The following is a 25,485-nucleotide window of genomic DNA, read 5'->3' on the forward strand; positions in this document are numbered from 1 at the left end:
CTCAACAGCCAGTCAGAAGACCTGCGTAGCGTTAATTTGACCTATAGCCATAATTTCATCAATTCATCCTTTTCTTGTTATTTTACATCAAACCTGGGGAGCTATCAGATTATAAAATAGTTGACACAATGGATTCCAATGAAGAAGACATTCTCTTTTAACTCATAGTTTATAATTCTTCAACGCTTGCATCGTATTTGTCATCAGGCTGCTCATATGTATTGGATGTGAGAAAGTAGCTCCATAAAGATAGCTCCAGTGTATTTTCCTGCTTGAAAATTAAACTGCAGTACTCTGATCACTTGAATGCTGGAAAACATGATTTGATTTGTAAGCGTCCTCTCCCTGCAGCATTCTAGGTCTCTCCTCCCCCTCGTATTGATGCCACCGTCCAAGTTAGCGGCTCTCCGTGTCCCTCCCATGTTTCCCGTGGAAATTTCCCATTGGTGACAGATCAGGGATGGCATCCATATTATAAATGGCATTCTTGTCATTTCTATAACCTGTTGGTATAATAGTGATGATTGGTTTGCACGCTAACAGCGAAATGTTGTGTTCCATTACTAATCCCAACATGGGAACTTCACCATTAGCAAGTAATTATCCGGCTCGCAACTGATTACGCAGAAAAAGTCCCGGTGGTCGGAAGACAGCTATTAAGATGGCGCTTTGCAGATTTAGTCGGATTGATGCTCTCTGCGGTCGAGGGGGAGGTTTTGGCCCAAGAGCTCTTTGGACTCGGAGCCAACTGGACACGTTGCCATCATTGTTGAACCAAGTGTCACGATAGCAAGCCTAGCTGTCTTTCAAATCCTTGCTTCATTTCTAAACTCCGCTCAAGTGAATGAATGTCAAAAAAAAAAAAAAAGAACTTTGATAAGGCTCCTGGGTATCTGATTAAATTCCTTTTTACATTTTTTTTTTTTTATGACTCATCATAAACGTGAGTAAAACAGGCAAATGGATTGGTTCGGGGGAGACGTACTGCAATGAGGCTCTTATTCTAATTGTGACCTTGGGTTTTTGAATGTTAACATGTGATCCATGTGTACTGCAGCATGTTTGTTTACTACTCTGATTTAAAAAAAAAAAAAAAAAAAAGACAGAGAATTTATTGTTTTGTTTTTTTTTATTTTTATTTTTTCTTATTAGTTGATCAGTCGGAAGGACAAGGCCACATTTGAGAAGCTCAACTACCTGACGTCAAAGGAAGAGAACTACACCCGTATGAGAGAATACATTCGCTCCCTCAAAATGGTGCCGTGCATCCCTTACCTGGGTGAGTCGTCCGCTGCCGCCGCATTTACCATTGAAATCCATCATCCTTTCAATGCACTGCATGTTTTCTCACAATCATCCACCACTCTGCAGACATCTGGTCTTGAAACTCACAGCAGTGACAAACTCCTGCTCATGTCGAGGTGGATCATGTCATTTTCTTCGATTTTTTTTTTTTTTTTTTTTTTTTTTTTTTTATTAAAAAAGATAAATAAATAAATAAAAATCCTTTTATTAAAAAAAAAAAAAAAAATCCTCGTAAAAGCATTATCAGCAGCCAGAATTGGGGGAAAAAAAAAACAACTCAGTTGAGCAGCTTGACATCACTGTCCTCAGCATGTGACCGATGCGTTCAGGATCCACCCCTAACCGGACCCCTGGGGTAATACTCTTCACCGAGCACGTGCATGTGAGTACATACGCACATGCCTAGCAGAGAGTATGACTCCAAGAGACCAGGGGCTTGAGTCCGTGTGTATTACCATGTTTAGACAGACACACACCGCTTCACGGTAAGATAGGAGAAGATAACATTTATTTATGCAGGGAAATTTCTGCTATTCCAGCAGCAAGAAGGGAAACACCAGGAGAAAAATCAACAACTAGAGAAGAAGAAAAATATTGTAAATAGTGACGCATGGTGTACAAACTCTTGAAATTTACATCATCAGTCTGAAATAGTGTTGCCGTACCCCATGCGTCGAAGATCCTTCCATGTGAGGATATTGTCAGTGCAGATGTGGGCCAATAAATGGAAGTGATATCATTTATTGATATGATGTCAACAGAAATAGCTCTGTAGATAGAGTATTGTAAGATTGTTAACCTACAGACTCTTAAAAATATCTTTATATGTACACGCGGAGAGTACTTTGTACACACTTCATCTGCACACTATTCGTGTGAGTGATTTTGTTCCCAGACAAACCTGAGTCACATATCCTTTGGTTCATCTGTGCCTGTTTTAATCAATATGTGGGAAATGTTTTTGCCAATTGCGGTTTTCAGAGGCCTTTGCAGAGGCAGATCCAATCATAACCGGGCTTTGTTTAGTTTGTGGACGGGTACAGATGAAACTCCCGGGCCAGATGAGGCAATTCGAGGAACATACCAGTGTCGCTGCAACCTTCCCGTCAGTTGTTTGTCAGACATTAATGCCACTTGAGCGTAAGCGCCTTCTTTTAACCTTTTGCGTGACCTCTCCAGCCCGCAAACTGGTCGTCCCTGCAGGGATTCGCTCCCTGGGCAACCCTTATCTCGCCGAATTTGATAAGAGCCATTCCTGTTCCTTGTAGTTTCAGTACTATGCTCCTCTGAGATGTTTAAGCTAGTTATTATGAATCAAAAGTATTATTTTCATGAGGAATGATCCACTTGGGCAGACCTGAAAACTAACTTAGATCAGATACGGGCCAGAACAACTTTTTAAAGCCCATTTAAGGCACTGGCCTCCGTCTGTTCGCACGCTTCTGGATCTTACGACTGCTGTCGTCCTTCAGTTCTTGCTTCTCCCACTGGACACATCCGACCAAAGAAAGGAGTGTTCCCACCTGGCTTTTGGACTGTATTTCACTAGAATTTCTTTGTTTGTTTAAAAATAAACCAAACGGGATAATTCAACTCCTCCACGGATTGTGACCCGTGAAAACGATATACAGGTTTTACCAAAAAAAAAAAAAAAAATCTGCAGGGAAAGATTCATAGAGAAGAACAGTAGTAAGAGAAAAATAATCACAATATTTTAGAGCATAAAGAGCAAAAAAAACAGGAATAGTATGTCCACGGTGTTGTCGCTTGTAGTGTTGCAAGACAGCTTTATTTGTACAAAAGGTAAAACTAAATTACCCAAGACTGACCTGAAATTGAGATTTTTTTTTTTTTTTTTTTCCTTTTTGGTTCATTTGTTTTTTTTGTTTTTTTTTCTGTGGCAGCGGAAATGCAAATGTCCAATTCAGTGGAAGGTGTTCGCGTTGGGTCGAATCATCATGGTGACTTTCTTCAGAGAATAAGCCGCCCCTCTGAACTCGGCCCAGTAGACTCCGTCCTGATAGCGGCTGCGGTAATGGCCTCCGCGGTACCAAACGCCGTTGAGGTTGGAATGAGCGCAGGCGTTATACCACCAACCTCCCTTGTGGTAGTGGGCACAGTTGCCTACAGACACAAACAAAATCAAATTCATTGGTGCACTTGCTAATTTAATCACCGCTTGATGACATAAGGCTTGCGGTCTTGTACGCTCACGGTTTATTTCGCAGAAAAAAAAAAAAAAAAAAGAATGAAAACAAACTTATGCGCTTCGGTTTATGGCCGTTTCTTTTCATCCATGTAAGAGTTTGGAAGCCATTTTTCTTTCTGCTTTCTATTACGCGAGCTAAATCGAAGTGCAAAGCACAAAATGATATTTTTCTTTTCAATGCGGACCATCGACCAATAATTAACTTCACTGCAAAACATATTGAGCTTCAAGATACATGCTGATGTTTTTTTTTTTAATCACATCAGAGCGCGCTGATGGTAAACTTTAGGTCAGACCTACGGCTGCGGTGAATAGTTCTTTTTTTTTACGTCTCTCTCTGGACGATTGTACTGTATAGAAATGATTAAATCCAGTCAAATTGCTTCTGAGCTTGCTTAGAGGGGGTTAACTTCAGTATCGCAAAGGCTACTCCCTTTTCAGCAAGGCATGTCACCATGGTAACTTCTCTTCAGCTCAACCTGATGTCGCGCAAAACAGGATTGCCGCCGTTACTACATATAACACATCCAAATTAAATATTGAGTAGAATACACTGCGATAATTATCGATTTTGCTTTAAAGATGAGGAATCAATTATTATTATTATTATTGTTATATTATAATTATTGTATTATTATATTGTAGTATAATTATTATTATTTTAATGTATTATTATTCGTAATTATTGTTAATCAGTAGGTTTATTATTTGAAATTCTGCAGCCTTTTGGTGCTGCTTTTTTTTCTTCCCCAGACTTTGGCAGCTATGTCCACTTCAAAAGTGTATCACCAAGTTTTTTTATACAAGTTTGTATTCCCAGTGATCGGGATTGTCGGATTCCAGTTAACCCTACATGACGTACGCATTACACATTTGCACAAGGAAAAGCGAGCGTATGGCCACGTTCGCCTTCTTTTGCGCCGCATCCCACTCACCTACGTAGACGTCGTGGTCTCTGTCAAGCGTGGTAAACTGCTTGCCGTTGTGCCAGGTCAGCGAGTCGCCGGCGTTGCCGTGGTACTGGCCCACTCGCATCCTGTAGGATTCTTTCTCGCCCTCGATGCGAAAGCTGGCGTACTCGGCGAAGGTTTTCCGTCCGGCCCAGTCCTCCAGTGCCACCAGCAGCTTGTACGTCCCCTGGTTAGTCAGCCAGTGGATGTTTTCTAGGCCTAACCAGTATTCGCTGTCAATGTTTCCAAACCCTTGCTGGGGTGGAAGAAAAACATCAAATTAGCCAGTAGTTATAGATTAGTAAATGGCACGGGTCTCTCTCTCTCCTATTTAAACATTTACAAAAAGGAACTCAAGATTTGAACTAGAGTTCAGAATGAGTTTGAATCCCAGGCTTCGATTACATCACACATGCATCCAATTACGGAGCAGTCCTTGTATCTGCCAAATGTGAGCATGTAATTGGCATAAAGTGCTTGGTTGACTCATTGAGGGTGGGATGGGTAGAACAGGGTGGAGGAAGGACTTCAAAGTACCTTTCCATGCTGATCCTACGTCCGTCTCACAGGTTGGGGTTTGTTTTGTTAGTCTCGCAATTATCAGTGTTGCACTGATTTTTTTTTTTCTTCTACGCCGGTGAGTCGGGATGGCTAAGAAAACGATCTAGAAGTAAAGCCCCGAAGCGTTCCCCTGGCCTTTCCGCTCGGGTCAAGGCCTCAGCTCAAGAGACCACACAAAAGTTTGGATGATGCGACTGCCGCCCTCTAGTTCGTGTTGTAGTTCCCCCCCCCCCCTTCTTTTGGACAAAGGCGCATTGGGAACGGTTGCTGTGCCGCGTACGTCTTATTCCTTTGACGAAGAGAGCAATTGGGTTGTAGCGGTGACTTTTCTTTTCTCACATCCCCGCCTGCCCTGATGTTTTCTTGGATTATTCGACGATACCGACCCTGGCTGCAAGGCACATTTGTCTCACTGTGACCTCTCTGATTGTGCCAAAAGCTATGAGGTGGCTTCTGAAAAGCCTGCACTGATAAGCGCGTCAACTTTCATTTCGCCGTATTACGCAAATGTGGAAATGTGTTTGAGTTGTTGTCGGCCAAATCAGATAAAATGAAATACCTGGGCTTCATGATCGGTACCAGTTCGATATTTCCATTCTTAGGTCCCTGAATAAATGTGGCACCGCCAGCTTTCCTGACTCCTCTCTTCGTTCTCTACCCAAATAAACTGAAAACTGTTTGTCTGTGATTTCCCCCTAGGCCAGACAAATAATAATAGGAGTTGTTGCTTTTGCTGCAGTGCGTGAAACTTCGCTTTTAGCTTCATGTCGCGTGTGACCCAACATCTGAAACCACTGGCGGACTACAATGAACAATTTAGTTGCCACTTGTCATTTACTGTAGCTTGGAAATTTAAAGCAGGGAGGGAAAGTTCTTTGCAGTGGCACCGCCAGGGCAGAGCGCAGCGACGATCTGCTTCCGCGGCCCGCCTTTCGGCCCGTCGCAGACGCAGCCCGTCATCGGGCGACACTCTCGACTTGCACTTGGGTAAAGCAACATACCCGCTGCTCCGAGGTTGCGTCTTGTCTTGTTTATGTTGTTTGTGTGATTCCCCAATGGTGACCGTGTTCCTTTTGTGCTTCATCTTCCTATCTTAATTCCTTCCATACACCTGGTGCCTCTCGCTGCCCTGCTGATTAGCGTTGGCCGCGTGTGACGAAACCCGAAAGGCAATTGGTACGACTTTCCCCCTGGACAAATCTGATGCTAAGAAAAACACTTAACGTAGCAGTTGCGGGAACTCAATCCAATGTCTTGAGAAACTGAAGTATCACGACAGCATCAATCTAGTTGTACGTGCGCACAAGCATACCGAGAATCACGGTAAAAGTTAGGGGACCTTGTGGAGCAAACTAAAGTTTTTAGCGGTAGTATGCAGATTTGTGGTCATTTTGCCGTCCTGAGAGATTTGACTCGCGACACTGACAAAAAAAAAAAGAGGGCTTGTAGAAAGAAATATTGGAAGCTGAAATGTTGAGATTTTTTTAAGATTAAAGAAAGTATCCGCTCATTTGTCGAGTCTGAGCAGCGCTGCCCGATCGAACGGACGAATGTATGCGAAACTAAGAAGCTCAGCAAACTCCAGTCGTAGGATGAATCCGACAATGCAAAAATGCACGTTTTGTGCTGCAGCTTCAGCAGAGAACCCGCCATCCTTCATCCGCGGTCGGCAAACTCCTCCCCCGCTGTGCCAGAGGAGGCTTTCACAAACACGGCGCGCTAAGACTTTCCTGGCCGCATTATCCAAAGAAAAACAATGTTATAGATATTTTATATTTGTCTTCCGAGAGAAGTGGCAGCAGAGTGACATCTATGCAAGAGACGCCCAGGGATGATCGTATCAATCCATTTTTCCATGTTATTACATCTTGTGACAGTTCATTAATAAGGTGTCCCCTCCCGGTGAAATCAGAGTTTTCCTGCTTCTCGCTAGTCGCAGTCGTGATCGAAAAGGGCCGTCTTTTCCGTACGCTCGGTCCAAACTTTTCACCTCCGTGGGGCACCGCTCCGCCCTGGGTTAGATTCGTGTGGGAAGTCGAGTTGCACTAAGGAGGGCTTAAAGTTAAGGCTTGTGCCGAGGAGAACGGGCTCTGTATGGCATGGGATTTATGAAGCCAAAAAAAAAAAAAAGTTGTGGCTCTCGTCTTACATGCGGTAAAACGTATAAAACGTGCCGGCACCGGCCACAAAATCTTTCTACCGCAACTGTGTAGCAGTGGTTACACGGAGAACTAATTTGTCGCCTCAGTTTAATAGCGTTAATGTGGACTGGAGCTGTACAATATCCAGATCTGCATTCAAATCCGACTGCACGAAGCAAAAACCTTAAGAGCAAAGTACCGCAACTTAACCTTCATCAGAGGTTATCGAAGGGGACGACGGTTGGACCAGGATGTTTGCATGGACAGAAGCGCAGGCAGTTTGACTGAGATTAGAATTTTGTGTGTGCTGTACTTCAAGTTGGATACAGCTAAAGGGACTGTAGACTATAGTTTAGCACAGGGGTGGCCAAACTTTTTGGCTCAGGGGCCGCATCATTTTTTAAATTTGACAGACGGGCCGGATCAGCACAAGATACGATACATAACAAAAAAAAACCAAAAAAACGCATTAGCCAACAGTACATATCAGACTCGTCTGACATTACCTTTGAAAATAAAACCAGCTTGGTTTTGAAGGCTCTGCCGTTTGCTTGCATTTCATGCACGAACCGATTTTTCCCTTGTAGCTTAACATCCAAATCATTCATGTGTGTCAGTGTGTCCGCAGTAAAGACTAAATCACAAAGCCAAACTGTGTCAGTCAGGAAAATTCTCAAGTAGCTCCCAAAATGAAATAATCTCCTGTTTGAGCTCCCACATTCATCCATCCAATCATTCACATCAAGTATGAATTCTGCGCCAATTTTGGCGGGCCGGATGAAAAAGACCAACGGGCCGGATGTGGCCCGCGGGCCGTAGTTTGCCCACCCCTTGTTTAGCACAATGATTAAAAAAAATGAATTAAAACCCTATAATTATTTACGAGAAATACAGTCCAGTCATGAGCGCTGAAACCATCGTGGGCCCAAAAGACGAAATCTCAGGAAACGACGCCGCCTGAGGCCTGCTACGATTCAGTCACGTGATCGCGCCTCGCCACCTTTACCTTATAAGTCTCCCAGTTCCGGAAGAAGTTGACGGAGCCGTCCTGGCGCCGCTGAATGACAGTCCAGCCTCCGGGGTCGTGTCGCTGGTCGCACCAGACCTGCATGAGTTGGTTGCTGTTGTCTGGTCTCAGTAAGTACATGCCGCTGTTGGTGTATCCGCTCTCCAGAGCCTCCAGACAGTCTTTGAAAGAGCCTGCAGAAATGACGCTTTTAAGAAATGGATTTACAGACATTCGTTCTCACTGACAAACGACCCTTTTTTCGGCTAAAACAAATCCCTTGTGGATGTTAGAGATACATCAGATATGTCAGGCTGCTGCTGACGCTGTTCAACTGAGACACATAATACTTTATAGACCGCAGGTTTGGTGTCATTGACAGTAACAAATTGAGAAGTCTTTGGTCTGATCTCAACTAATTTTTTTTTTTATGTACTGCGGTAAACATTTCATTGGTCTGCTTCCTACGAAAAAAGCCTTTCAATCAACACTAATTCAATCCAATTCCAAAAAGAAGTGAGGCCAAAGTTGAGCCAGTCTGTTTTAAGATAGCTGACACGTCCCATGTAAAAGTTGAAATGACACATTTTCCCATTATTTCTCTGATCCCGATTGGTTTTAAAAACCAAAATTGCTTTTTCAATCAGGGTGTTTTACTCCACGAGTGAATAATTACAACTGCGAAGAAGTTTTTCAGGGCCAGACGGATGTCTGTCAGAGTAAAACGCAGCTTTGGCTCGCTCACAAAGAGCACATAATGAGTCTGTTCTTTTTACGCTGAATGTAGTAAGCCTGCAGCTCATCGCATAATCTGTTCTGAACCGAATCCTTCTCTGAATGAATCAAAATAATATGAGTTGAGGCCACAGTCAAGCAAAAAGAAATAGACAAAATATGTGTGATGCAGCCATAGCTAAAGATCTCAACTTGTCATAATATATTGCGCAATTAATGATCACAGTGAGTCTGAAAAAAATGTGAAAAATATCTCGAATTTTATACATATTTGTATGTATATATGTATATATATATAAACATACATATACACATATATACGTATTCACATATATACCTATACATATATACGCATATATATATACATACATATACATCTATATGCATGTATATGCATTCATATATATGTACACATATATGCATGTGTATATATGTATTTTTGATATATATTTTATCATATATACATACACGTGTATATATATGTGGGTGTGTGTGTTTATATATATATATACATATATGTGTATATGTATATTTATATGTATATACATACATATATATGTGTGTGTGTGTGTGTATGTATAAATATATATAAACGTATAAATGTATATATGTATTGGTATATATATACATATGTATATATGTATGTACATATATATGTGCGTGTTTTTTAATTCAATTTTCTTTTATTCATCTAAATTGTCAGCATAACGTTATATTTGTGGCAACGAATGGCGTTGCTTGCTTACAAATCCAGGAGTTGCTTCGGGGTTAAAGCAGGTTTGAATTAGTGGTTTCACAGTCTCATGTGGAAGACTGTCTTGAGAAAATCTCTTGATTTTGTTAATCATCTGGTACTAATGCTGTGTGTGTGTGTGTGCGCGTGTGCATGTGTGTGGAAAGGAAACTTGGGCCTGTGCGCCCGTTTCCGCAAATATTGATATTTTTAAGGTCAAGCATACATGCAGCTTTATAAATCCCACAGAGGGAATGTTTTACGAAAGTGGCCAAAATTCTGTTTTCACGGTTTTGGAAACACAGCGCTAACTCCAGCGTGTGATCGCATGTGACTGATTTGCAGAGAACAGCTGGTCCAAGTCAAGGCTTAGCTTATATTAGAAGCCAGATTATCATTATATTTATTTTTTATGAGGTCTCTATTTTCGTTCGCTCCAACCGTGCCGGTTTATGAAGCGGTGACACCTGCTAGCCGCTTTTGCACTTCCTGCGAGGCAAATTTTTGTTTTCATCCACGACACCGTGTGGAATTACACGCAAAAGGTATCCCATACTGCAGGGGTGGGCAAACTTTTTGGCTCAGGGGCCGCATTGATTTTTAAAATTTGACAGACGGGCCGGGTCACAAATACGACGCATATAAAAAAATTAAAAAAAAACGCATCTGTTAACAGTGCATATCAGACTCGTCTGATTCTATGAGCACCCACCCAAAAGTCTGATATAGACCCCAAGATTAGCAAGAAGATGATGACTGTTGTTGAAAAGATAAAATAACAGATAACAGTTGCCAGGAGGTTCGTAAAGGGTTGAGCGAGGCTTGTTGAGGGTTAATATATCTGTAAATACCATCAAAATGATCATGCCTCTACTCTGCGGAAATTCACTTTTCATCGCACAAATCTGTTTTTCCCTTGTAGCTTCACGTCAAGCTCGTTCATGTATTGGCAAGTAGCTCCAAAAACGAAATAATCTCCCGTTTGAGCTCCGACATTCATCGATCTAATCATTCACATCAAGTATGAATTCTGTACCGATCTTCGGCGGGCCGGATTAAAAAGACCAACGGGCCAGATGTGGCCCGCGGGCCGTGGTTTGCCCGGCCCTGCCATACTGGATCACCATTTATAAAGACGTGCTTTGAGACCCACCTGACGGCTCGTTGGTGAAGCTCAACGTGCTGCTCGACATCGTCGGCAGCGGCGGCGGTACCGCTTTGGAGTTCTGGTCGTTCTGTATTTCGTTAATGAAGCGGCCGGTGGTGTGGCGGGTGTAGGTGGGCGGGTGGAAGGGTCTGTAGCCTCCGGGGGACAAAACGGGCCTCTCGCGGGAAGGCTGGGGGATCACCGGATGCTGCTGGGGGATCACGGGATGCTGCTGGGGGATCACCGGATGCTGCTGCGGGATCACCGGATTCTGCGGGCGGACCGGATGCCTCCGCTCCTGCACCGCGGTGTAGGAGTACCCCTGCTTGCACTGCTCCTCCAGCTGCATCAGGAGAGCGCTCTGGTTGCCCGCCAGGGCCGACAGATGCTGGTACTTATGTTCGAGGTCGCGGTAGCGCGTGAGCAGCGTACCCATCTCGTTGGTGTTGTTCAACACGCGGGTCTCCAGCTGCGACAACTCCAGAGCATTGTCCCGTTTACGGATGATCTCGTGCAACAGCTGCATGTAGAGCTGCGTAACGCGGGAGTTCATGTTGCGGCTCTCTTTGCGCAGTAGTTTGACCTCATTGACCACGCCCCCGTCTACTTCCACCAACTGCTGCAGAGCCTCGATCTGCCGTCTCTGCTTCTGTAGCTCGTTGTTGAGTAACTCTAGCTCCTGCTTGTTGACCCGGTTCTCCAGCAGGGCGTCGGGCTGCATGGAGTTGACACAGATGGCCCCTTTGTTCTTCTGTTGGGGGACGATAAAGGTATAAGAGCATTTATCTGTTTGGGAGGCACCCTGGTTGACCACGTTGCGTTTCTTACGGGCCACCGAGATAAACTCTTGATCCTGGATCTCATCGTTGCTCCAGATTTCCCGGTTGTCTCGCTGGAGAGACGACTTTGGCCCGGAGATCAACAGGAGCAGCAGCATAGCCGCCACTGGGAGAACCATAGCAGACTCCCGCTTCGGAAAACAACGATTTCTGAAATGGTAGAGGAGAACGCCGTCAGTCACGATTTTCTTTTTAAAAATCTATTCATACCTCGGCAGTCCGCGAGGGTTTAAACAGATCTTAGATTTACATCTGAGCATTGGCGAGTAAGATGGCGTGGGTACTATTACGTAATCAGGTTACAGGTAACAATGAGGTCCTGTGTTAGTTGTCAACATACACCACGTCGCTGCCTCTGGGATCGACATCCCCATCACCAAGCTGGAAAGACTTGCGATTCATTTTTTTTTTTTTTTTTTTTTTTTAGCGCACTGCAATCACAAATCGGATTAAGAGGCCGCCAGGGACTTTCTAGCTAAATGGCTCAATGGACCCGGCGTTTAAAAAGACAACGGCGAGCGAGTTACCGATAAGCGGCAAATCTGACGGCCGCTGATCACACAGCAATTTCAAAGGTTCCCGGTCTGTAGGACTGAAAGGCCGCCGCAGAGTCTCCTCTCCTCCGGATTTCATGAATGGCAAACGAGAAAAGCATTTATTTTCACTTTGATCCGCTGAAAACGCAGCAAAGGCTCCCGTCTGATCGATGCAGTTTAGGTCCACTTTTTCACCAGAGGATCCGATTTCAGGGAAACCACGTCAACGCCTGACACGTCAAGGGTAAAACAATAATATTGTACGAGGCAGATAAACCGCTCGTTCTGGTTTTTGCTGTCTGAACTTTCAAAAATTTACTGCAGACTTTGGAAATCAACCCTGATTGTTTCCGAAAGGTCCGTCGAAGGAGTCGGGATCAAGAGACTCGAGCATGACTCAGAGAACAAGCGAAACACATGATGTAAATAAAAGAAGAGAAAAGGGAAAGGCCAGGCTACAAATGAGATATTTCATGCGAGTCTGGAATTTTCTTTTTAAAGATGATTTCACATTTTGGCACGGACCCTTTGAACGGTTTTGTAACCCGGCCGGCATTTCGACACGCAACGAGAAGCTTTGTAATGCCGCGCTGGCAGAAAACGCAAATAATATCATTATACCTCGTAATTTGCACGTGTCTGACCTTTAAAGTAGCTTCTTTGTTCCTCGTCCATTGCACCTTACATGTAATATACGCTTCTCTGCAGCATCTCTGCAGCTGCTCCAGAAGGAACGCATTGTTGGAGGAATTTAATCAGCGTCTCGGGGTACTATGTCTTGATGATGACCTATTAAATCATTTCTTCAGGCTCCACCCCAGCCTAGTTTGACAGCCCGGTGATTGGGATCAGTGCTGATCCGTACAGAATACCAACACTCATCTAATCACTCCTTTTCATTGACTTGTTGCATGTAAATCATCTCAATTTTTTTCCGGTGAGAAAATATCGTGAGGAGTGTGCTGCCAAAAGCAGACAGCGGTCTTTCAAATAAACAAAAAAAAGGAAATTAATCTTATTAATCGACCTTGAAATTTTTAAGGCTCATCAAATCTAAATATTTGTCTCTCCGGGCCATCTTAAGCCATCCTGACACGCCGTTCGCTCAAGCAGACTTGTTTTATTTCTCCCTGACAAATATGTCGAACATGTTTGTTATTACTGAGCCTGATGCGTCAGCGGCGAAAATATCCCCAAACCGCACAAAAAGAAAGTCAGCATGTCTCAAAAGACGGTGTCGACGTGAATGCAATGTGTCAGGTGGTCGCTAAGAAATGCAGCAGGAGTCCAATAAATCACGTCCGGACGCGCCGTCACCGTCTTGTCAGTCAGTGAGGAGCCGGGGGGAACGGACATAAACAGAGCCGACCCCTTTGTTTTCAATGCCGTGTAATAATCAATTACCATTACAATTGGTAAATCTCTTGCGTCGGTCCCCGTTCGTCTTTCCGGGGACGTCGCTCGACCGTGACTCAGCGAAAGCGCGTCGGCGTCCGGCTACCGAGGCTTCGCAGGCCAGTCGGGTTCTTTTTTAGCAGCGGGTGACAAATAGAAGACAGACGCACGTCTCTCCCCGTTCAGCAGATTTGTTTTAAAGTAACGGTAGCAAACGGGCGAGCGGGATATTCAGCAAGTCGTAAAAGAAACTCCGACCGGTCTCTGTTTGCCCCCCTTAATTCCAAGACGATAAAACGTCGTTGACGATTTCGGTCAATGTCTCAAACAGAAGTTGACTAAATAGTTTTGTGTCTGACATCAGAGATATGGAAAGATTCTTGCTAGATATTTATCCCTAATGAGGGTCTTTTCATTTGTTTTCCAAACCGCGCTTTCCAAGATACCGTCCCCTTGAAAGAGGCCCCGTCGTTCGACTCCCAATATTTCTGATAACACCAAAAAACATCCGCCCCGCCTCAGATGGACGCTCGACAACAGATGTTGAACGAGAGTTTCCCGGCCTGGCCGGAGAGCGTGTTTTTGTGCTTAAACTTAATAAGACCTTTGCCGTAAAGTTGACACGTCATAAAACTTCATTTCCCAGAATGAACATAATCACAGCAACCTGTGCCGCACTCGATAATCATCCAATAGATGTAAAATAAAGAAACGTCGTTCGCTATATGCTATATGCTATATGCTATATGCTCCGACGAGTCAAAGCGTTAAAAGGAAGTCCTGCAACAAAACCTTGACCGGGCAAGTTCTGGAATCCGCTAAACCTGCAAAAGATGGCTCTGGCACCGGCAAATTCTTCAAGTCCTGTAAGTCGTGAGGTGTAACCAACACGCTTATTGCACAGCTGCTCGACCGCCTTTACATCTGGCGAATTTGTAGGCCAAGTCAACACCTTGAACCTGTTTCCTGGTTTCGCAGGGCACATTACGCCCCGCTGAAAGAGGCCACTACTATTAAGGAATACCATTTCCATGAAGTGGTGTTGCTGGGTCTGCAGCAACCTTAGGAGCGGCGGTCCTTGTCGTGGTAGCGAAACACCGCACCGCCTCTGCTGGCTAGCTCTGCTCCCATTGTGCATTGTGTGCTATAGTTACGCTATTTAAGTTCAACAAACAAACAAAAAAATCTTGGCCTCACTCATGCTGTAAAGAAATCAAGATTCGTCACATTTCTTAACCGTAGAACACTAACGTTAAAATAAGTAGCCCCATCACTAACGTTGGGAATATTTTACCCGGAACAATATCCTGGATAAAATACAGTTATAGATGGGCCGATGGGAGGAGGGAAACAAACATACAATTATTAACATCGGTGAGCAGCCTGAAGCTACTCAAGGACCCATAAATGACAATGGCAATACAATGAAAATCACATGACAAGAATTGTGTCGGTGAAAATCATCCGACGTTAGTGTTTTAGTGTTATTTAGCGTCATTCTATTCACTGTCGAGTAGACAGTGTTATTTACTTCACCTGTTAGTAGTCAGAGGACTGTTAGATCAGTGTATTTTGTGGGCAATGATACATGACAGCAGCTTTGGCGCGTGAATGACTCAGGATGTTTCGATTACCTGAAGTATATGATGCACGGTTTAATTAAATTTGCCGTTATATACGATTTATTTCGTGATCATTTTAAATAAGTGTGGATACAACACAGGTGCACTTTTTTTTTTTATTTCACTTTTTTGAAGATGGGTTCAGACAGACTTGAACATCTGTATTGGAGCAAAGAAATAATTAGCCATTGATGAATTGGTTGCACTGTCATCATTTGTATTTTGAAATACAACATCATTGGTAAATTACCATTGGACAATATTCTTGATTTTTGGCTAATTTTTTTTTCTTCCAGGCTGATGTGTCTTGTAATGATAGAAAAATAGCTTCCCATAAACTCGGGCCGAATAATGATAAAAACGTTCACCGTCTGGAAGAAATACTGAGATTTTCTCTATTTTAAAATGAGTTTGTCGTCATGCTTTGTAATAAGTACATTTGGAGGCGCAGACAGCGGCTGATACCCACTTGAGACTTTCCCTCAGGTAATTTCCAACTCCTTAATATGCCTGAGCGCAACCTCGGATATGGATGAATGAATGGGAAAATGAAGCAGCAGTTCTGGCCGCGTCGATGGCAGGAGACACAGTCGAACTGCTGATCTTCATCAGATCGGATTCAATCAGATTCACGCGTATGCATAAACACACGCTGTCCTCATCCACTTCTATTAGGGGAAAAACTCGAATTATAGAGCTTTTGAAATAAATCAATTAATGGTAAACTTGGTCAAATTGTGATAAATGCGTCATATGGGTATTGTATTGCAGTATTATTAGAAGGAAACTTACCTCCACTTGTTTCTGTGTTGTTAAATCCCTTGCCTTACTGGCAAGTTGGACTCCTCATCAGTCAGTCATTCCCCATCATCGCTTTGCATTCATTATGTCGTCAGTGTTATTTTCTTTTTGCGTTGGCTGTCAGAATTGATCCTCTGTTAAAAAAAAAAAAAAAAAGCAAGGGAAAATGGACCAATTCTGATGAAGTCCTCAAGTGTCCATTCAAAGAACAGCAACAATCTGGCTAAGCTTTCTCGTTTGAAGTTTTTTTTTTTTTTTTTTCAGCAGGTAATCTTTTTCCACCTTTCTCAAGTGATGCCTCTTAGCTAGAAGAGTCAAATAAAATACGTTTCTTCTTCTCGAAGTGACTCAACCTCTTTCTCCAGTCATGACATTACCAGTAAGACCCTTACGGTTGCTTGAAGTGATTAAGCCGTGCGAAGCAGCGACGCCCCTTTCCCCTCCCCTTGTAAATAGGAGTGCACGGAGGCATCGGCCACGGACTCCCCCCAGCCTGAACCCTTGTCCCTTGTGCCCCCCCTCCCCTCCATCCCGACATCCTCCAGCCTCGTAGTCCTGCTGCTTTTTTTTTTTTTTTTCTTTTCCATTGCTGCATTCGACCGAGCCCAGGAGCGTCTGGTGGGGAAACACGTCAAGTGGCACACATGCTGTTCCATATGTCGCAGGCATAGGTTATACCTTTGGACCGTATGGATCTTGACCTGTAGTTCTCAAGGGGAATCTAATTTTGAGTGCTTACTAATAGTTTTTTTTTTGTTTTTTTTTTTTTTTTTTGTGTTGTCGACATACTGATAATCCAAATCCGAAAAATGAAAACGTTCTCATTTATCTTCTCAACCCCATGCTGGTAGAAGGTCATGTGAAGTTTTTATTCGAAAGCACTCCTGGAGTTTTCACAGGAGGACAGTGTCACAAGTGCTTCGGAAAACAGCCAAAGTATGCGATGTCCAAATTATAAACATTATTAAACATCGATTTACGCCACCCAGAAAATAAAGAAAAAGGGGGAAAAAAAACAAAACAAATCCCTCCAAACTGCTTCTTTAGAATTATCCAAATCTGAAAGCCCCAAAACGTATAAAGTTGAGTCGAGAAGTCGTTTGTGTTTCGTTTGATTCTGTAACACCGAAGCAAAAATACTTTGGTAAATAAGTGAAACATGCATAGGATTAAAAAAAAAAAAAAAAAAAAAGTGGTGGATAGATTTTCTTTTTCTCTTTTTCAATTCCATTAAGTCATTAGGACTCCTGAAATTCTCACAAAGTAGCAGACGTGCTTACGTTGGGCTTCGTACTCCTTTAATTTTGTCCTTTAAGGAGATTCTTACATCGCCTCTGGAAACTGAGGTGTTTTTCTCCAAACCAGACAGAGACTGTCCTTTCAAATAATATGCCAAAAGCAGATGTGGACAAGTTTGGATAAAGTTTGTTATGTTGTCATAGTAATTACGGTTATGTAACACCTGAAAAACACAAATGCTAAGTGAGTCATTGCATTTGTTTTCAAGCGAGATGTCCAGAAAATGCCCGGTTTTGATTTTTATTTGTTTTTTATTTGGATTTAATCTTTCCTCAATCGAGCGTCGTGGTCTTGTCGGGAGCTCTTCCCTTCCGTCGCCCACAGAAACGCCGCTGTCGTGCTTCTTTGCAGTAGCGCCCAAAATGTAGGGTAGGGTGAAGCGGTCGGGCTGAAAGTCGTGATTGGAACCGGACCCGAGATCACTCTCCCAAGACAGGACCGAGACAAATGTTCACAATTAGCAACCAGGAACAACACAAGGGCCTCAAACAGTTTCAAGAATCGCAATAAAACAATTAATGTGTTCATAAAATTGTTACATAAGTCGTAAAAACGTATAACATAATGCACCTTGGAATTTTACAAGTGGAATTTCGGACCCTGGGAATCGGACCATTGTTTCGAGCTCAATTAATGAGCAGTACCTGAAAAGCGGTGTCTCCTGCACCAACATTTGCGTGAGCAGAATGAGGGATGTCGCCACTGGACGGGACGCGGTAAATGAGGCCTTTCAGTAGAAAAATAGCAGAAGATGCACATTTTCTCTCGATTCTGATGTTTTGAACTGATTACATTTATCGGACCGCGGAAGCAACAACAACTACCGTCGACTTATTGATGCGGTTGACCGTCTACAGCGTCAACGGAAGACACAAAGGTCGGCTATTCAGTAATTTCTTCGTTTTTGTTGCAGGGACCTGACGTCCTTTGATAATAAATCCGAATGAACTCGGTCCAAATTAATAACAGAACTTGCGAAAGTAATTTGGGTGGCATTGGAAGTTATAATGGCAGGATAATTATGTTTGATGGTGGAGGTGGAGACCGTCAAGTACTTTGTCCTCTCCAGATTGAAAATTTGTCTGTGGTTATGGAATAATCGAGACCAGACGGACGATATGGCGGTCCGTCGCCCCGGTTTGAGCCAGGAGCAAATAAAATCGTATCATCTGCGAAATAATGGACACCGTAAGTTCGGGGGTTGGCTACTGTTCAATCACCCGATTGTGGTCTTTTCAGAAACCTTTGAAAAACATAAATGTCATTTTTACCTGTGAAAGGAAAATGAGAAGATATGTAGACAAAATAGAAGCTCGCTCGAACTATTCTTTACACCTCCTCATTTTAACAAAGAGCAGGTTAATAGCGACACAACTATCTATGAAACACTGCCGCACATTAATGCATAGGTTATAATGTTTCATTTACTGATGTATTATGGTGCACTGAGTTCAAAATGAAATGTAAGAGACATCGAGCCAAAGCTGTGGTGTTCACTGTCTGCCTTTCTGTGACGTCATGTCTGTTACTGTTATCACACACTTAATATTTCCTGTCGCTTTGTTCCGTTTACTTCACAAAAGGATTTTTTGAAACGCCGAATCCACTCGTATCACGTTACCGCTACCGTCAGAAAGCGCGCTGATAGAAAGGAGGAAAAAGGAGACGTGGCAAATTGACATTAAATTAACAAGCACCCGACTTGCAAAAGATGGTGATTGTCATTTGTTAAACTTTTGAAACTTTCTTGCGGGGGTAAATATGAATAAATCATTGTGAATAATCCCAATATTCTCCATAAACAACCTGTACCGCCGGCATATTTCTGACCAGCTATTGATTGCAAAGTGTTGGATGATGCAAAGTTTTTCTTGAAATAGATTCCACGTGGTGCTTTTTTTTGAGCCAATCAGCTCTTTGAATAGACATCACATGATCCCTCCGGTAACTTCATTGCCCAAACAGGTATAATTGATTCTTGTAAATAAACAAAACGCCCCTTCTCATTTTTTGTTTTCTATATGTAGTGAAGTGTAACCCGCATTTTATTCTCTTTTATCAAAATCCGATGCAAGCATTGATTTCACCTGCGGTTCTTTCACGGCTCCTTGTTCATTTACACCCTAAAACGGTGGGAACCTGCGTGTTTTTTTCTCACATGCATCTGGGGTTTTTAAACTGTGGGTTTCAAAAAAAAAAAAAAAAACAGGCAAGAAAAAAATGAAAAGTAACTTTGCAATGTATTTTTTGCTTCAAAATTTGAAAACAAAGTTGTTGTTTTTTTTTATGAAAAAATCGTTAAATCGTTAAAACGATCTTTTCTTATTTCTATAAAAACCACAAAAACGATAGCAAAACATAAAAAAGATTGATTTTAATAATCAGAATAGCCACCATTAGCCTTGTAAACATTATACCTCCTCTTATACATGCTACCTGTCAATTTTCTAATAATTTCTAGGGGCAGAATTTCCCACAGTGACAAGAGTTAACTCAACAATCATTTTGTTTTTATGTTTTAATATTAATTTTTAATGTTAATTCCTCATGTTTATTTTTTTAGAGGAACGGTTCACAACATATAAAGATTTTTTATGATTTACCTGATTTACCTCCTTTACACTAAAACAAAGGAAAAATTTGGACTTAGTGTTACTCCGAGGTAATCATTTTACCGGTCCGGCCCCGAAATGAGTTTGACACCCCCTGGTTTAAACTTCTCAAAAGAAAAAAGTCCGACAGTTTTATTTTCAAGTACTTTTCTGCGTTTGGCGCTTTCTTCGCTTCCTTTGAAATCGCTGACTTGAAGATTCCGTCGTGACGTGTTTTCGGTCAGACCGGACAAAGGACTCGACAAAGAACAATTAGTTTTGCTTCGGCAACAACGCGCGGCACATTTTGTTTTAATTTCTAAACACTTTAAGCTCAGCCGAAGTGAACGGGGGGTAGAAACAGCAGGCAGAGTCTTCATCATTAATTATTACTCATTAAGTTTACAAGATGTGAGAAGACTGTGCTTTTGCCTGAACGTAATTCGGTAAAGACTCAACTAATGAGGGGTTGGGAGAGATGGGAACCGGCGCTGGAAATATTGGGTAGCACCTCAGACAGTGTTTGGCAGGATGTCAAACAGCAATTTAGCCAGAGGACAGTCACTCCATTGCTTAAAATCTCCATGAACTACAAATCCCTTTCTAACTCATGGCTGACGATCTTTCTACTGTTCCTTGCATTTTTCCAGATGGTATCGACGCTCCGTCCAAATCTCATCTACATGTACGGCCTGTCCATGATATCAGCTGTGCTGGCAGCTACTTCCTGTATATTACATCTGCATAAACCAGTACGAGGGGATTAACAAATATTTGCCGATGATGTCATCCTGTTAAATGCACGTGTGTGTGTGTGTGTGTGTGTGTTGTAATGTGTTACAGCTGTGGCAGTTTGTCTCCTGCTTTTGTGACACATCGTGCAGCCCGCTCATTATTGACCAGCTCGTTCACACACACTGTGAACACACAGTGCTGCTTTACAAAAGAAAAAAAAGGGGCGAATATACTTTACAACAGGAAAAATAACCAAATTTTTCATATAACTGGATGTACCTGCGCATTGATAATGACATTTAATTCTATTAGATGTATGATAACTGATATATTTGGACGTGATCTTGAACATTACTCACAGGAGGAGGAGGAATTATGTAACGTAGCAGAGATTTATGCTGACAGTAATGCCGGAATAAATAATTTTCTGGTAGCCGTGTGTAGCCGGGGACCCTCCGTTTTAATTATCTCCAGATCCCATACGTGTTTTCCGGTACTCTTTGTTTTCTGTTGTTTTCCTTTAGGAAGGACGTGTTTTTATGATTGACGCACATCTAGCTGTTTACATTCATTGTGCGACGGGAGAATGACATTAATCAAAAATGATCAGTACGTGGATGTATCGCATTGAGAGGCGAAACTGCTGGGTGGTCTGTCCGAGATGCTCAAATATCATCTCCTCTGAAGTTGACGTTGATCCCTGACCTCTGGCCTCTGGCCTCCGTGCCCGACCTCCACAGGGAGCGTATCTTCGCGCAACTCAAAACGCAAGACAGAATTTCTCTACCATCCAAGCCTGAGTGAAACCTCGTTCGTCCTTACGGCCGAAAATGAAACCCTACGCGAACCTCTCGTGCATTCGCTTGTGAATTTTACTGGACACGGACGATTTAGTATGTAAAACCGTGGCGGCGTTTTAAAATAATCATTCTGTGAATTCAGTTTCGCGATGTTATTAATGCGCCGCTACAGACACGTCATATTTATAAACCCTCTGCCGCCAAGACAGAAAATCGATTCATTGATCACAATATACACTGCTCAAAAAAAATAAAGGGAACACTTAAAAAACACATCCTAGATCTAAATGAATGAAATATTCTTATGAAATACTTAACTCTTTACACAGTTGAATGTGCCGACAACAAAATCACACAAAATTGATCAATGGAAATCAATTGTATCAACCCATGGAGGTCTGATTAGGAATCACACTCAAAATTAAAGTGTAAAAACAAACTCCAGGCTGATCCAACTTTGATGTAATGTCCTTAAAACAAGTCAAAATGAATCTGTGTTGCTTCCTGAGTGGACACTATGATTTCACAGAAGTGTGATTGACTTGGAGTTACATTGTGTTGTTCAAGTGTTCCCTTTATTTTTTCGAGCAGTATTTGTGATTCTTGCTCTTTTCCATTAGATGTGAAATTGTAACCCCAGATGTCTCTGGATGAATAAAACCACCAGGCCACTATGTACACAAAACCGCAATTGGCTCTCTTGGCCCAGGTGAGCGCTCGGGATGTTTTTTTTCTTTTTTTTTTTGGGTTCCATTCCCTCCGTCCCGTCAGCCAACCCCCTCTCCATCGGTTTTGTGCGGTTTGTCGGGGGAAGTGTTTTCCGCAGTACATCATGGAGGTGCAATAAAACAACCGTCCCCTCCTCGCTCTTTCGCTGCCTCGTTTGCGGCCTCCCCCCCCCCCCGTGAGGTAAACGCAAACCAAGTCAAGCCGAGATCCTCCGCAGATGTTTTCCTGGCATCTAATGAATCGGGGCCCCCCGAACCCGCTCTCGGAGCGTGATGTCATCGCTCGCCCCGCCTCGGGGGAGCTCACCCTACCCCCAGCACCTCGGCCGCAGCGCTGCAATGAATCGGCAGCCGATGAAAACTCAAAATCTCGAGTCATTTCAAGCGTCTACCTAGATGAGAATTGATGAAAATGATTTGGTTAAGTTGGGTTTTTTTCTCCTCATTAAACTGTTTTCGTCTTCGCCGGAGACACGATCTATTGAGGTTAGACCGATTGACCCGGTGTCGGTTTGTTCTCGGTGTTCGTCCCTCGAGTGGAACTTGCTTTGAGTGAGCGAGCACAGACCAACCCCAAGCTTTCGCACATTCTGGATCACCCCGCTCCCGCCGGCCGTTCCATCCCCTCGCGATTTCTCCCTCGATGACAGCCTTCAATAACACGTTGTAATTCCAAAATGAAAACTCTCAACCTCCGACCGAGACGATCGGAGCGTTCCGCAACTCGATCCGATTAATGTTTCACAATGCGGCGAAGAGACTGCGCAAATATAGTCTTTCTCTACTTTTTTTTTTTTTTTTTTTTTTGGAACGCATTTACACCTCTTGCTGTTCAGAAACCCCGTTTGCACAGGTGATTTTACGAAAGCACATTGGCTGAGTTGTCCACCTGTGTAGTCCGGCGTCGTCCTTTTTCCGATGGGCTATAAAAGGCTATATCTCCCCCCGCATTTTCCACATATTAGCCCGGCCACACAGCAGACCTTTTTACAAGATGTTTCCAGAAAACAAAACTCATTGAGGTCTGGGACCGAGGCTTTTCCATCGTAAACCGTCGTCCTAAATTCAAAAGACAGTATGAAAAACGAATCGTCATCTTTTCTACTAAAGATCTGAAGAAGACAGAAGCCCGAGGTAAGTATGAAATGGAACAGCTCTTTTAGTAATATCCCATCTGTTGAAAAGGGAAAATTGAGAAAGACCAAGGATCTAGTGTGGTGATTGGTTGAATTTGGATCATTTGGATTTATGTTTCACGACACTGGAGACTTTTTTTTTTTTTTTTCTCGGTGCTCGCCGTGAATGGGACAGCCCCATCCTATCTCCAGAATATGGTCAAGCTACATGTCCCTACCCGTCCCCTCCGATCTGCCACCTCTGGGCGACCGTCCATCCCATAACTCGGAGCCGCCGGCTGACGATCGAATCGGTCTCGGTTCTTCTCGGTCTTGACTCCTCATTGGTGGAACGAACTCCCGGAAAAGGTCAGAACGGCGAGGACGCTGCCCATCTTTCGCCGTGAGCTGAAAACATACCTCTTCACCAAGCGCTACCCTACTAATCGCACTTAGCCGCAAAAAAAAAAAAAAAAAAAAGGGGGGATGAAATGAATGTAAGCACTTTGGTTCTGAGATGGTTATTTGGTTGATTGGTCACTTCTGACATCCGACTACCGGTACTTCGGATCTTCATGACTGAATTGCACTTCTTGTGAGTCGCTTTGGATAAAAGCGTCTGCCAAATGACTCTACAGGGAAGGCTACGCATTTCGGGGGCCGGTTGTGTATCTGCCTATTTGCAAGATCTTGCCTAGTCTTAACCGGGATGATTGTTAAAAAAAAAAAAAAAAAAAAAAAAACAAGGGAGAGGTGGAAAAAACAAAGGAATTTTGGAGCAAATCAGCAAGCCCATATGCATATTATTTTCCCTCCTTTAATTTTTCTGGAATCTTCACAGGCTAGAGCGGTTGACCTCATGCACAGCATGGGGCAAGGTGTTAAACTCTCCCCATAAATAATGCCTCGGCTGTCCTCGTCTCAACGATCTCACCCCTTTACCCGCAATTTCCATGACCATCCCGCCGCCCGAAAGACTTGAAAGTGAGACCGGGGATTTTACGAGGGGAAACTAATCAGTCAAAATCACAAGTAGACGACGGGCGTTGCGTAAATGTCCGCGTCTGCATGGTTTCTACCGGGAAATTCATCTCGAAAAAAAAAAAGACAATAGTAAAGAAAAGAACTGGAAATAGAATCGGGCGCGCCGATCGAATTTTTCTCCTCTTCGCCTCCTCGACAAAGGCTTTCTCTGTTCCCGTAAAAGGTCGTGGACCCGTCCGGCCCCCTCCTCCCCTGGTCCGGCTGCCGGGGTGCCGTTTGGTGTTCCAGCGTGTTATCAGTTCCGCTGTGTATGAATCCTGCTTCGAATCGCAAAGATACCCGGTCCCTGCTTCCATTTTCTGTCCCGCGCTGCCGCGCCGAGCTGATAAAAATCATCTCGGCTTCGTAAATGGACAGGACGTCTGACCAGATGCATTTAGTTTATTCGGTTACGCATGCTCTTAAAACGAATGGTCACGCAGGAATATGTCCAAAACCTTCGTTTGACTCGTCTTGACGAGTCTTAACATCCACCAATTTTACGGTGTCGGTGTGACGCAGGGGTCGGCAACCCGCGGCTCCGGAGCTGTATGGCTTGGGAAAATAAATTTAAATATTTGGTTGAAGCCTATTTTATTTGTTAGTTCCTTTTTTTTAATTTTAGTTCTAAGTCGGAAGATTATTGTGATCTTGAAATATTCAAATAAAATGATATTAATTATTTTTCGCCGCTCAAAAGAAACGTCATTGTTTACTGACCGAGTGATTTTTTTCCCAATTTATTTTTAAAATTCAGATCAAGGCTCTGAAAGCCCAAAGCTCAAAATGTTCAAAATGTGTTTATTCCATAAATAAAAATTCAATTTCCTCTGCAGCACTTTGTGGATTTCATAAGCAGCGCACGACACACTTGTAATAAAAAGCAATATATACAGCGGTACCTTTATCTTAGACGTCAAAAATTATTTTGCGGCTCTCTGTGTTTTCTTTTCCATGGAAACCGGGTCCAAATGGCTCTTTTGGGCGTGAAAGGTTGCCGACCCCTGGGATAGCGCCGCGTTTCGAACAATGTTACCTCATGTGCCGTTTTCTGACGTCTCCCTCAGGGATCTACCTGTTGGACATCATCTACATCGATTCGGCCTATCCTGCATCGGACAGCATCATAGAGACGGAGCAGAGGACCAACCAGATGAACAACCTTCTGAGGGTCATCTCGGATTTGCAGATGTCTTGTAAATACGGTGAGTTAC

General features: G+C 43.2%; 2 protein-coding genes across 2 annotated transcripts in view; one reads left to right on the forward strand and one right to left on the reverse strand.

The window, feature by feature from the left end:
* Nucleotides 1-25,485, forward strand: part of LOC147220706 (ras-specific guanine nucleotide-releasing factor RalGPS1-like) — a 60,114-nt gene that overhangs the window by 18,934 nt on the left and 15,695 nt on the right. Inside the window, exons 8-9 of the mRNA XM_086171025.1 lie at nucleotides 1,153-1,279; nucleotides 25,339-25,476. Of these exons, the coding sequence (XP_086027151.1) occupies nucleotides 1,153-1,279; nucleotides 25,339-25,476 (265 nt within the window). The remainder of the gene's footprint in view (nucleotides 1-1,152; nucleotides 1,280-25,338; nucleotides 25,477-25,485) is intronic.
* LOC147220707 (angiopoietin-related protein 2-like) lies at nucleotides 1,797-16,137 on the reverse strand. The gene is made up of 5 exons (XM_086171026.1): nucleotides 15,972-16,137; nucleotides 10,794-11,776; nucleotides 8,173-8,366; nucleotides 4,450-4,720; nucleotides 1,797-3,429 (listed from the first exon to the last, which is right to left on the reverse strand). The coding sequence occupies exons 2-5, from the start codon at nucleotides 11,743-11,745 to the stop codon at nucleotides 3,230-3,232; spliced, it is 1,617 nt and encodes a 538-aa protein (XP_086027152.1). The 5' UTR covers nucleotides 11,746-11,776; nucleotides 15,972-16,137; the 3' UTR covers nucleotides 1,797-3,229.

Source organism: Fistularia commersonii, chromosome 23 (genome assembly GCF_037954325.1).
Source record: "Fistularia commersonii isolate RoL2024-O1a breed Wild chromosome 23, RoL_Fcom_v1.0, whole genome shotgun sequence".
NCBI classification, from domain to species: Eukaryota; Metazoa; Chordata; class Actinopteri; order Syngnathiformes; family Fistulariidae; genus Fistularia; species Fistularia commersonii.